The 15022-nt window shown below is 37.2% G+C and overlaps 1 protein-coding gene across 2 annotated transcripts in view; it reads left to right on the plus strand.

Annotated features, from left to right (window-relative positions):
- The window catches only part of kcc (solute carrier family 12 member kcc), a 393149-nt gene that overhangs the window by 245581 nt on the left and 132546 nt on the right, over positions 1-15022 (plus strand). Inside the window, exon 2 of one of the 2 annotated variants that reach the window (XM_081754494.1) lies at positions 13683-13762. In XM_081754494.1, the coding sequence (XP_081610620.1) occupies positions 13683-13762 (80 nt within the window). The remainder of the gene's footprint in view (positions 1-13682; positions 13763-15022) is intronic. The other variant, XM_081754500.1, reaches the window with a different exon arrangement.

Consider the following 15022-nt stretch of genomic DNA (forward strand, 5'->3'; position numbering starts at 1 on the left):
TTTTCAAATAGGAACATGTATTGAATCATTTCATTCAATAGTACTTGAAAAACGAAACAACTTTTGTAGGAAACAATTTTCGATTTGGGCCACCGTTTTTAAATGGCCGCAAAAAGTGGGTATATATCAGATAAAACGTCCAGTGCTTATAAATCCGAAATGGCTGAGAATAAAAAGATGAAACAAAAACTAAGATAGGAAAATGTCATAGGGCGCATCACATGGTGTTGTCGTGGTGACCCACAGGGCCCTCCTTCAAGGGGGTCCAGGGGCCAACTTCAAATTCTCAAATTGGAACATGTATTGAATCGTACCTCATTCAATAGTCCTTGAAATACGAAACAACTTTTGTATGAAACAATTTTCGATTTGGTTCACTGTTTTCAAAATGGCCGCAAAAAGTCCTGTATCAGTTTGAAGTCGGCAACTGGGCCCCCTTCAAGGAGTTTCCTGAGGGTCACCACAACACCACCACTTGATATGCTTTATAATCGTTTCTATCTCAGTTTTTGTTTCATCTCTCTATTCTCAGCCGTTTCTGATTTAGGCCTATAAGCACTGGACGTTTTATCTGATACAGGACCCACTTTTTGCGGCCATTTTGAAAATGGTGGCCCAAATCGAAAATTGTTTCCTACAAAAGTTGTTTCGTTTTTCAAGTACTATTGAATGAGGTATGATTCAATACATGTTCCTATTTGAAAATTTGAAGTTGGCCCCTGGGCCCCCTTGAAGGAGGGCCCTAGGGGTCACCACAACAACACCATGTGATGCGCCCTATGACATTTTTCTATCTCAGTTTTTGTTTCATCTTTATATTCTCAGCCGTTTCGGATTTATAAGCACTGGATGTTTTATATGAAACACCCTGTATATATAAAGTGATCCAAAATGACCGATAGTACTGTCGAATCCATAGTTTTCGGGGTGGCTGAGACAAACAAAAACATTTCCGATGTAGTTTAAATCCAAATTCAGCCCTTTGTGTTCAAAATAAAACATGTTATCCCCGTGCAAAGAACGGACATTCTATTAGTAAATTAATAATATGAAGTTAGGTTCTACAATTTCAGCTGATGGAAGCGTTTTATTATTATTGTTACATTATTACTATTATTTGCAAGCAAAAAAATAGGTCTCTCAAAAGTGAAATTAATTTCAGTCATTATTCGATTGTGATGAATCCTTGAACGAAAATCTCCATTTTTTATTAAGAGTGCACAAAACTATTGATTGTTCCAATTCTGATGTAAATGAATAACCTCCTACGTCATAGCCTAGTGCCTAACGCGTGTGGTGGAAGGTTTGGTTCTCCCTGGGAGTAGTTTGTCTCAGATACTGGTTGAGATTCCACTTAAACAGCAAGTCCTGTCTCTTATAGCCTCAGTGCTGGGAAGCGACGTTTAATTCCAAGCAGTCGGTAAGTCCCAGATAATGAAGTATTCCTGGACTATTGATGGGGTATACTAGTTTATCTGTAGAAAAGGAAATTGGAGCGAGCACTTAAATGTAGAAACAGGAGACATACAAATCATTAGATATCAATGGCCCCGCGCGTGTGCGTGGGTTTTCTCGGGGTTCTCCCGTTTCCTCCCACTTTTTTCATTCCACCATTTCATTCATTACTCATCATCACCGTCTCCTTTAGACTAACTGGCATAACCGTGGGACGTAAAACTCAAAGATTTCATTTCATTTTCAATGGCCCCGCGTAGCTTAGTTGCTAACATTCTCGCCTCCGTGCGAGTGGTCTCGGGCTCAATCCATGGTTTGGGCACTCAGTGAAAAAGGGTAAAAAGCGACCAGCCATCCTGAATGAGGTTTTCTTGGGTTTTCCTCATTCACACCAGGCAAATGCCGAGGTGGTACCTAACATATAGGTCCCAGGCCGCCTCCTTTATTACCTTTCCCTATATAGTGTGATCCACGAGAGACGTTATCTCTCAAACGTGACGGGCTAACATGGCCATAGATGCCAAAAGCCCAGAAATCTAAATCCTAAATCATTAGATAACATTTCCGATGCAGCCTTCTAAGCATTTCGGTTAATTATTGTGAGAAGTCAACCTTGTTCTAAACGAATGCCATTATTTGTTTGTGTGAGTGGGCGGCGAGTGTAAGAGAAGCCTTGGAGTGACCAGAGAACGAGAGACCATTCTTGTTTTCCTAAAATGTGGAAGCCATGAAGAACATTTTATCTACTTAAATTTCATTTCCGTTCCTGCATTTCTCTCGAGCGTTGTTTTTACTGCATCGGAGGAAGAAGGCTATTAGAGGCTAACCATTCTTTGCAGCGATGTTTCTAAAAGGTTCCAACAAATGTGAAAGGAAAAATGCTAATGCTTTTATCTCCAGAGAATGACATATCGCCTCCATCATGGGAGGGGTTTTCTAAAAATTCCACACGTGTTGTGAAAAATAGTTCCAGACGGAGTATAAAGGCACAAAAGAAAAAAATATTAAATTCGAGATCGTAATTCATCTTTTGAAACTTGCTATGGAAACCGAGAAGTGCGTTTATTTCAATTGCTTCTGTTCCATATTATGTATGCCAGCGTGTGTGCGATAACCCCTCAAATTACCAAAAGCAGAAAAAAACATATTATGTTCCAGAATCCTTGACGAGCAGTTTCTTCTAAAGCTAAATGTAAAAATACGATACTTACTTCTACGCAGAGTCGCAGGGTTTTCTGTAGATTCAGTGTATGCAACAAACAAAATCAGAAGATTCGGAAGATGAGAAGGTAATGTATTCTAAAGAATATCCCAATCTGTGAAGCCTTCCCATTTTAACCTGATTCCTGTGTTTAGTTTAAAGAGATGGCCATTGATTTATTCAACAGAACAGGTGCATACCTTCATAGTATTCATAAATATACACATATGACCAGAATATATGAATCATTCTTCCACATATTACATTATATGCAGAAAGTATTGTTTTACATATGTATGGAATATACAGATACCTATCAATTCAATACAAACACTTGGAGTTGGAAACACGTCAGATTTCTAGGTTGTCAGCTGCCAGGCGGCGACTGGAGCGCCCGGCTGTTGATGGTGCTATGTTAGAGCAAACCCCGTACTACATGAAGAGAGTAGAACATTAGTGTGCATTGAGCTAAGGAGACGGTGTTTTGTAAGATAGACAACCTCTCTGGTTTCCAAAGTATCTAGTATCTTTGATTCTTGGCTATGTAGTACGAGCGTGACGAAAGTAAACTGTGATGAGTGTATCGCGAGAAACAGTGTGCAATGTATCAACAGGCAACAAAAATAACGGCGAAAGCACATCGGCGAAAAGGGCAATGGGCGGTAGAAGCCCGTCAGTCACAGATCTCACCGAGCATTAAAGCGGATTGTCACTGGGAACTGTCGTGGGACTGCAGTGAAGGTGGCGGAGAAACTGAATCAGTACCTCTGACAGCCTAAGTCCACAATCACAGTCTGCCGCGAGTTATATCACATGGACATATCGTACGAGGGACCATAAGGGCTTAACATAACAGAAATGGATCCACGAACATGCAATATGGACCATTGATGACTGGAAACGTGTGATATGGTCAGATGAATGATCCTTTACTTTATTTAAAAGGATGGGCGTTTTTACGTGTGGCCAACGCGCAAACAAGCGTACGATCCCTCAACGATGTAACATGACAGGGATTCTGAGATACTGTGGATCTCAGCGATCCTGTGTTGGCGCTGTCTGTATGACTATGCCGCCATTTTATGGAATCATGTGCGTCCTATCGTGCAGATGTTTCGGAACAATAATATTATTCACACAAGTCTAGGCGTCGTTGCGTGGTTTGAAGAACAGCGGGCTGAAGTTCAACATTGAACATCCATAGCCCTGCCTTTATGGCGCCCTCAAAAACCAAAATTAAATGAACAGCCTACATATTTACGTTTTTTTTTGTAATAATGCAAAATAATACAATTAATAAAATAATGCATTAAATGATGTATATTATTGGTAATAACTTTTCAAGCGAGATGTAAGGGTGGGCGATCTGAAGTTAGCCGGGGCGCCGTGGATGTGTTTTGCAACCAAATATCAAACTACAGCAGCCTGATTTCCTTCGAAGTTAGTGATACAGGTTTCAAGTTGTTTCTGTCTGCTGCCCTTTCGTGTTATTCAATGTAGTAGATGGGGTCACGGATTGAAAAACCAGCAAAACCGTAGTTTTTTTTTTTTCGTAATAATTTTGTTCGCCATTCTCTAATGCTATTTTCGTATATGATTCGAAAATAGTCTATTTTTTAAAAAACTATGATAGGTATTATTGAAATTAATTTTTTTTCTGTAAAAGATTTGTGAACGTAATGACATACTAGGTGCTGACAACGTGGTTCCCATTATGTAGAGAACCTGGACAAAAAGCAAGTGTCTAATATTTGCAAATATAGTATGGAATGGCAATTCTTTCAAAGTTATAAGCTGCCGAAAATATATTTTAAAGCTAAGTATTTGAAGAACTATTGTACCTATCGTAGTGAAAGATGAAATGAAATCTTTTCAGTTTTACGTCCCACGTTATGCTTGCTAGGCTAAAGGAGACGGTGATGATGAGGAATGATGAAATGAAATGAAAGTTTGAGGAAACGCAAGAACCCCGAGAAAACCCATGAATACGGTGTTTGTCCATCACAAAGCTCACTTGGCTCAAGGAATCTATCATAGTAAGTTGAACAAATCATGTATTAACTAGTAAGTACGTGTATCTGTTTCATAATCCTCCAGTACTTGCGCAATGAATTGTAAAAGAAAATGGGGAACGGGAATACACTGTTAAGTGCTAATAAGGATTAATGGCAGTATACAAATAGATTACATTTAAAAATACTTTTAAAAAAGTAATTTCTCTATCACTGATCGAAAATGACTAACATCAATTTCAGGGCTCCCATATTTATAGTCTGAAATACTATGGACTAAAACAGTTCATGAGAATTTCTAATTATTCCTTTTGGATTTGCTTCTTGCTAAAATATCAAAACTAATTTTATACTAGGTCAACACTCACCAAAAATATTTTTTTATCAGTTATTATTTATCCAGTAAATACGTAGATAGAAGTGCAGCATATTATTCATATCGAGAGTAAATTCCTGTCTCTTTACGTAATTAAATACACATGTTTGGATTGAATTGGTTCTTTTTTTATGCATATATACTTTTTGAGCACTGGGGTTCTATATAACTAACGCGTATCCTAGTTTGAAGTGAGGTGATTTTGAGTTTAACGTCCCTTTTCAGCAGCGAGGCTATATGAGACGTGGACCTACTGATTAACGTGGAATCCGAACCTTTGCACTCCGCGTATCCTAGTTTTGGTCGTACATATACAACCGCACAATTCTGAGCATATTTTATCGTTAATTCACTTCCAAGTTTCGTTGCAGATTCAAGATTTCTGTAAATCTTATTCACAATTCGATTCACATAAGAGTTAAAAGTGAGATTTGATCGTACTGATAAATCTCTCCTTTTTTTTTCAACAAAAAAATAATTACTTCGGGACAAATGTTCAAACACTTTCGTATTCGTATTTGCCTTCACACTTCTTCAGAAATGTATTTGCTTTTAACACAACGTTCAGAGGTAACATTTATTCTATTTCCTTAAGCATTATTGGTGCGTCAGTCTTTCAGCGATTTTCTTTCAAATTTTTGCTTCCAATAACAGGAAGAAAAAAATAAAAGAACAAGCTCTTGATAGCTGTGAAGTCTGTCGATGAAGGGAAGAGAAATTGTGGGAAGAGAGATTTCACTTCGTCCTCTCCATCGCCTGCCCTTTTTGCATTATCAGCAAGATTTGCGTTCCATTGCCACAAGCGTTTCAAACGAAGTTTTCGTTCCAATATTTGTTCTTATTATAGGCAAAGAGTACCCAGTACGCACCTTGTATGTGCGAGATGCATTCCTCATTTACACGAAGTTAAGATTGGACCAACGCCGTGAATTCCAGAATGGAAAACAAATAAATGTAGATCTCCCGAAGAAGAGACTAAAACCTTGGAGGCTGTGAGCATAGGCGAGCCTCTATGATTCAATTCAACATACATTTGTATCAGTCCGCCTATCTGTCTGTTCTACTGTATATTCCTTAAAATGTATTCAACTTCAATGAAACTAGGCGTATGCTTTCTTTCACACTTCGAAAATAACTATCATTTAAAGTTGAAATATGTCAAGAATACGGGAATAAAACGTGAAATCCTGTACAATCCACTCTTCCCTAATAGCTTATCAGGCACTGATTTATTCAAAATAAAAATTTCAAGCATTTTCGGCCAGATGGGAATTTCCATCTTGACTAAAGGAATTTCTGCACTATTAAGAGAATTTCTATACTAGATAATCATTAGCACTGAAAATTGTAAAATCATAAATATGTTTGAAAAAATCTACAGTGTTTCTTAATCTGTGTTAGAGATCGTACATATGAAAATCAATAACTTTATTTCACTGTCAGCTACACTCTTACTCGTGAGTGATTTACTCATTTTGATGCAAATCAGTAGAAGCATGATTGAGAAGGCTCACAAAAATATATGCCGTATATTTTAAAAAAATTCGAACATTTTATTTACAAAAGTTATCGTGGAGCATATTTTTAATTGGCTAGAGTGTAAATCCTCCCCTTTATTGTCCACTGATTTCAACTTCATGCAGTGGGGGGGTAAAGCTATATATATATAATAAAAAGCTATATATAAAAAATATGGTCATGGAAGATAATGTTAAATTGCAGGAAAGAGGGATAATTTAGTCTTTCGTTCTTGCTACACGTTAAGACCAAGCAATGTGGATTATGGGCAAGACCTAGAAAAAATATGCAACATATTGCATCAAAATAAAATAATGTTGGAGGAATTTATATTATTTTCTTATATTATTGACATAAGGAAACTTGGAAGTTTGAGGGAACTTACCTCTTGTATCTGCTAGTAGCGAATGAACTTGTAATAGTGGAAATTGGTAGTCTATAGCTAAAGAAAAAAAAATCATTAATATGTCCAACTGTACTTAATTAGTAGCCTCCCCGCTGATCGAGTTGCTAGCACGTTCGTCTTTGGTGCATTTGGTCTCTGTTCAATTCCCGGTTAGAGAGCACAAGAATATTATCTTCATGCTCATTTACTTTCATTAATCGTATGTCTTCTTTAGCCTAAAGGACAAGCGTGGGACGTACCTGTGATTTCAAATATGCTTCTTGTGGTTACATCAAAATGTTGCATCATGTAGTTTGTGAATATATGATACATTTGCTTGTTTTTAGTTAATGTCAGCACAAAGACTAGCTCCACAAAGAGTTATGCATTTACTGATAATCTTTTTTTTCAATATTTCAACAACAATAACGAAAGGACATGGAATACGTTTATGATTTTCACAATTTTGTAGTCCTGATGGTCAATAATCTACTTCAGAAATTGTCTCTTCCCTAATCTCCGTTTTAGGGGACATGGGATTAGGAAAAATAGGAATTCTATCTCGCCTAAAGTGGCTAAAATTGTTACGTTGAAAGAATCTGATGAGCCTTTGGGCGAGAGTAAAGGACGCTGTGAAATCCATCTTAAGTTTTCACATATAAATAATGTAATATATTTTTCCAATAACTTTTGGAAGAAGATATTCTTTTATGGTTCAATGATGGCATATGTTTCCTTAAATTCTTTCGAGTTGTCTGCGTTTGAAGTCGACAAACGGTTAAATTTCCCCCTCTTCTCTCTTAAAAGACACATTCTGTAGTGCATTTTTAAAAGAATCTCCGGTTTCATGAAACATCCCATGTTCCGTTTGGAGGAATTACCCTTACTGCTTGGAGTTGAAATATGTCAGGGACAAAGGGATCTCCAACTTTATAAAAATGTTTCAGGTTGACTTTCTGAAAGATCGTGATGATTGTATAAAATTTTAATCAAATATCGTGCTTTTCATTTAAGGTTAATAATTACTAGTATTCGTTTTGAATACGTAGTTTTTGCAATATTCTGACACCAGAAGGAGGAAAATATTTGTTGACCTCTGTTTTCTGAAGAATAAAGAATGCTGTGGAAATGTGTTCTGCATGTTTTAACACAGAACGACGGTCTCTTAATTGGGGTCCATAAGGAACACAACCAATATGACAAAAATATTTAGCTCGCGACTACCTCACTATGCTTCCTCACAATCTATTGCAAATACTGTTATTCTTATTAGTAAAAAGAAATCATAGTCGAGATTTTACAACTGAAACGAAGGACTGCTATGATAAACAACTAGAATAATAATAATAATAATAATAATAATAATAATAATAATAATAATAATAATAATTATTATTATTATTATTATTATTATTATTATTGTTGTTGTTGTTGTTGTTATTATTATTATTATTATCCATAGGTGACTGTTTTAGCAAGAATTGAATGAATGCATTTTGAGGAAATTGAAGGGAGCTCATATGAATGGGAAATTCATGTTGAAAACAGAACAACAACACTGCAGATTAAAATTTCTATCAGCATGGATAAAGGAGGGAGATTTATTTTGCACTATTCATTCTTTGTTGTTGAATAATAGTATTTTGTGGGCGCCATTAGATTCAGAAGTGGAGTGCAAGGGGTTCATTTGTTTCACTGAGAATTAGCCAGTGACGCCCAGGTAGCCGAGGAAATATCTGATTGAAGTCTTGTGTTTAACTGCAGATTACGTCGCGAAGATAATTAATTGAGGATTGCAGCTCGTTGGAGGCTAATCTTCTCTAATAACGCCTAACACATCACTTGATCTCTCTCTCTCTCTCTTTTTTCCTCTCATAGTCACCAGCAGCATTATTCACAGACGAACGCCCGATTCAAAGAGAATCTGATCATATGTTTTATGTTGTCAATGGTACTATTATTATAACAGAAATTATCTGGACTTTCAATAAAGCTACAGATCGCATTCTCAGCTTCATGCAAAAACATTTTTTCTTAGCAAGTACAATATGAGAACATAAACCAAAATATAACTTCCATATACAACTACAGAAATAAATTTAAACCATCAATTACAACATTTCAAACGTTTGAAAATTATTTTCGCCAAGAGAGAACAACTCAGGATGAAAATTGTTCATGTTACGTCTTCATCTACAATTAATGAAATTATAATTTATATATAAGGGGTCGATCAACTGAAACCCGTTCGTTTCATGTATTATTGGTATAGTGTGTAGGAGGATATTGTTTGTTTAATAGTGTAATGCCTAACATCGCTGTGTATTAGGTGTAGGAATGTTGTTGATAAGTCCGTTTTACAGGTATAACGAGTGAAAGATGGCGTTCAAGATCCCTAATCCGTCCAAACAGAACCAGCTTGCCGTCATCCAGTTTCTGAGTGCCGAAGGTTGTCAACCAGCTTAAGTGTTTCGGCGTATGAAAGACGTGTATGGTGATGCATGCGTCACCAAAACAACAGTGGTGGACTGGGCCAGAATGTGTCGGGAGGGGCGTGAACAAACCATTGATTATCCCCGCCCTGGTCAAGCCCATGTTGTTGCCACAGAAGACACGTGTGAAAAGGTGAATGCGGCTATAGCTGCGGATAGATGCATTAGTATTCAATTCATAGCGAACGGGTTAAACATGAGTTATTGTACTGCTCAGAAAATTGTGAAATATCTGGGCTATCATAAAGTGTGCGCAGTGGATCCCCAAGGTGTTGACGGAAGACCAGAAGTTGGAGCGTATGGGTTGCACCATTGAACGTTTGTCACGTTACCATTTGGAAGGTAACGACTTCTTGCAGCGCATTGTTGCTGAGGATGAAACTTGGTGCCGTCATTTTGAACCGAGTTCAAAATCTTCCAGTATGCAATGGAAACACCCCTCATCTCCATGTCCCATACCGTCTGCGGGGAAAGTTATGATGTCTGTGTTCTTTGATTGTCATGGATCATTATTGCTTGACTTCAAGGAACCAGGACAGCCCATCAACGCCGCACGCTACTGTCAGACCTTGACACAGTTACGGAGAGCCATCAAAAACAGAAAGCCTGGTTTATTGACCACTGGAGTTATTGTGTTGCATAACAACGCGCGTCCACACGTTGCAAACCAAGTGCAGGATATGTTTCAACGATTCAAGTGGGAAATGTTACGACACCCGCCCTACAGCCCTGACCTTTCACCTTGTGACTTTCACATCTTTGGGCCTCTAAACAAGGCATTGAAAGGTCAGAGATTTTAGTCTGACGTTGAGGTTCAGGACGCTGTGAGTGATTTGTTTGATAGTCAGCCGTCCAAATTTTACATGGACGGCATTTGTAAGTTAGTGACATAGTGGGACAAGTGTCTCAACGCTCATGGTGACGACTTCTGAACAATATTTTTATTGCACGCTAACCATAGATGCCTCTAGATAGTTTCCGCTCGAAATAAAATTTATTTCATGAATTATGACCACTGAACGGGTTTCAGTTAATTCTTATATAATAATAAACGAAAACAAAAATAAGCAGAAAAGAAGGAAATCACAATTCAGAAACAATCCTTCCAGTGAGAATCGTAATTGCAGTCACCTAACGTATTTTAGGTTCAGTCACGAATGTAACATAATTTCTATGAAATACAATAAACTCAGAATTCTCCACTTACCAACACTCCTTGTTTTCTGAAGTATCTGTCAAAAACTATAAGTAATGTGTGTCTATATCTATTCCAAGTAATAGGAAAGTCTTTCCTTGCCTACATTTTTGAAGCTTTACGTTCGACCAGCTACAAGAAGCCGCCGCCTTGAAGGATACAAACTGTAATATTCTGCATTCGAAGTCTCTGCATGAACTACTTCCTGCCACCTATCTTTCCAACAATTACTGAGTTTAAGATTTCAAATTGGCAAGACTAAAAAATACCGAGCACGCAACTGCAGCGGATTCAAGACTACTTTGAACAAAGACTTCCACGTTTTCTTTTTTTTGGGTCATCTATAGGAGAGGAACCAAAAGCATAAATACTTCATCACCCACAAGGAAGAATCTGTCGTGCAGAAGAAATATATCAACAATTCTTATCCTTCAACAAGAAGAATGCTCATTAAATCAACGAGTTAAAATAGAGATGAACTCTACAAATTGATGAAAAAGGTCTAAAAGAACATACTAACTGAGAAGTTTTGTAGTAAAATATGAAATTTACAATTTTATACTTGACTGCAAAACCTATTTTGATCAATAATTATAATCGAATAGCAAATCTCTTCCAATTTATTCTTAAAATAATGAACTTATCTAAATCATGAGTTAATAAGACAAACAATATAAGTTCCTTGTATTTCAAGTAATATTAGTTAGAATAAATTATCATAAAAATCTCAAAGATAATAACTTAAGATATGCTAACATTCAAGCTAATTAATGTTATACACCATACATACAATATATACCCACCCGAGTATAATATGCATTGTCGTAATTGAGGAGAGCGTACTTCTTCTGATCCCGACAGTGCAAAATCTTCTATTTCAGTCTCCCATTTTAATATGAACTTGATGTTTCTCTGGATGCAAGCGTTAACGCATGGTACAATTTAAAGAGATCTTATACAACAGTAATTTCCAAACCTGAGAGGGCCTAACTAATTTTAAGTGCTACAGTGCAATATACTCGTCTATTTAAAAATCCTAGAATCCTAGAAATCCACACTTGGTTTCTGTACAATTCATCTTTCAACCACATCATTTAAATATCATTTGGTCTGAAGATAGAACAGTGTTGTTCTAGATTCTTTCCCTTCTTTTAAAACCATACTGTAAACAAAATCACGCATAGAATGCAGACAGACATATTTGAATGGTCAGCTTACTCGATGCGAAGTGAACTTTACTTTAGCCAAAACTAAAACAAACAGCGTTCTGTTAAAATGTTTGGGTATTTTGTTTCCTCATATTACTAAATTTTCCAGTTTTATTTTCATAAACATAGGCTAACTATGTTTCAACAGTGGCGCTTCAGAATCATTCGTCAGGTAACCGCAGCAATGGAAAGTACACAATTAACACTATTTTCGACCGAATATGTGTATGCATGTAAATACAAGTAAATGTGCTTCTTTGCAAAATGGAAATTCAGAGAGAGAGAGAGAGAGAGAGATAAATGATTTGAAGAATCTTATCGTTCTATGTTTGAGAGATATTTCGTAATGCCGGAATTTGATTTGATTTGAGTTTTAGTTTAGTGTCCCTTACAGCAGCGAGGCTATATGAGACATGGATCTGCAGCCTCGTTGACATTGTTGTAAATTGAGCACCCAAACCTCGTCGTTTAATATATATATATATATATATATATATATATATATATATATATATATATATATATATATTATAGGGTAAATCCTTTAGAACCTTTTAAAATAGAACCCGTGGAACATGTGTGATAAGAATGTACAGACACCACCACATGTTCCGAAAAGCATGGGCGAGAACATCTTGCACGATGGCCTGAATAGCTATGATATTGTTGCTTAGGAGTTCTTCAAGTGTCTAAGGATTGTTGTGCAGATCTATCCCTTTAGAGCTCCCCACAAGAAGAAACCACAGATAAATCTGAAGAATGACGTGGCCAAGGTTGGTTTGTCCCACGGCTGATAACGCGATCAGGTGGGAACATGGACTCAATATGCGTGTCACTGCACGTGTTGTATGCGCCATGGTTCCATTCTACTGGACGTAAGCTTCCCTTCGTCACTTCCCGTAACTACTCTAGGTAGATTGTTGTCATACTGCCTATCAGCGACCGTGCAGTTCAGTTGAGTGAAGGTTGGCCCAAAGCGCAGCTAATTATACGTAGTCCATGAAAATCATCTCAACGTTTGGCACAATACTTGCAAGTGTCCCAGTCAACTGCTATGCGAATTCTGAAGCAGGACTTTAACTTTTAGCAGGATGAAACTACAGCGCATATAGCATGTTTAATGTTCACGCGCATTGAATCATTGTTCTTGCGTGATCGTGTCATCAGCCGTGGGACAGATCAACCTCCTTGGCACCTCGTTCTCCAGATTTATCTGTGATTTCTTCTCGTGGGGAGCTCTAAAGTGATACGTGTACAGCAACATCCTTAGACACTCGAAGAACTCAAGAGCAACATTATTATGCCTATGGAGGCCATCTTGCAGGATGTCCTCGCCCGTGCTTTTCAGAAACATGTGCTCTTGTCTGCACACGTGCTTCAAGGTTGTGCTTTAAACACCACCTCTAGGTATGTTCGGGTCAATAAGTATTTAATCAATCGCTTATTCTTATCAGAATAAATAGTATTAAATAGTAACTAGAAAAATACTATTAAATACTGACGTAAGTTTGACACACTTACGTTATAAGTTAACTAATTTTTCTGACGGGTCCTCTTTAAAATATTCGCCTTGTGTATATATACAATATTTGGAAATAAATATTCCACATACATATTTAACACTTTGCAGTTCGGCGTTATAGGTCGCGCCTGGACTCCACAGATCTTCTGTACATGCAAAACATCAAAAGAACATGTTCTTGCATATGTGTCTACAAATATATAGTATGTAGTTGTCTGTCAAAAGCCTGTTGATTCTACGACTGGCTAAGTCAAGATATAAGATTGTCATTGGCTTATGTTGTTGATCATTTGATTAGTGTTTGTTGTGTTCTTTCAGGAGATGTCACAGACGAACAGCCTTTCGTCACGGACAGGGAGAAGATGTCCGGGTACGAAACCAACCTCTATCTTTATTCGGTGAGTAGACTGCTCTTCTTCTAATAATAATAATCACAAATTGTAAATTCCAATGAAAAACATCTCTCTCACTTGAGTTATGTCCGTTGTCTATTTAATCATCGTAGTAAGCGGGCAACGTCCATGATTCAAAGAGGCATCTTCGTTGAGATAGAACAACTGATTAAATTTGATGTAAGACTGTTTGTTACTTTCCGATAATGAAGATGTGTTGTGTAATGCAGAGAAAGAGAATCTTTTTTTAAGTTCACGTAACGAGATAACGGGTGCGATTTCCGTAGGAGAGCATGGAGTGGCTGAGATGCCGCTTTAGGTTGTAGGTTTCTTTCTATATAACCTTCCTCAATGCTGACGAAGAATTTGAAATCAATCAGTCGCGATGAAACGAAGCCCAACAAACTTAAATAAAAGCTGTCTTCTGTAGTGTTTTAATGTCTCTCTTTTGTATCAAAGGTTACGAACAGCATAAAGTAACAAGGAAACTTTCGGAAGCTAACTCACCGATTTGAATGGAACTTCGCGTACTTGTAGAACATCAAAAATAATCCACACGTATCTTTTATTTATTTTGGCATTGGTATGGGTTTAAGGGTAGAAACCACCCTTTGAACATTAAGGATAGTCTCCAAGTATAGACAAAACAATCATTTAATGTAGAAGAGAGCATACTGTCACGGGGGAAGGGGGCTAGGACAACTGATTTAAAATTTGACGTCAAAATTAGAACATTCAAAATGGCGGATCCAATATGGTGATTACAATCACAAAAAGTCTTCTGGTTTGAAATGCTCTGTAATTAGCCAAGAACAATTATAGTTAGTAGGGGTTACTACGAGAAGGTTGCAGGCCGATTAGAAAACCCTTTCTGTACTTATTTTAACGAAATGCTTGATTAAAGTGAGTATGTGCACCTTTCACTATTCGGGGTGATTATTTATAATGATTAATAGTATATTTGGGCCCCGTGTTAAACCTTGAAGAACGCAATAGGCATTCAATTCGAGAAGTAGGTTTGATTCTGATAATACAATTTATTATACTTCAACTCTGATGTCCGATGCCACTTGAAAAAATATAATTTGTGTTGGGTAGTAAAGACTTAATCTGGTGGTATCACAGATCGGCAGATGATCCTCTGCCGATATTTGCATGATTAGAAAATTTCAACGTTTTTCGACTATAAGTTTAAAAGTTACAAGGGCGTATCAAGATAATTGGTCCACCCTGTATGTATGTGGGGGACCCCCTGCATGTATGTCG

This window comes from Thermobia domestica, chromosome 1 (assembly GCF_964235325.1).
Source record: "Thermobia domestica chromosome 1, izTheDome1.hap1.1, whole genome shotgun sequence".
Classification (NCBI taxonomy): Eukaryota; Metazoa; Arthropoda; class Insecta; order Zygentoma; family Lepismatidae; genus Thermobia; species Thermobia domestica.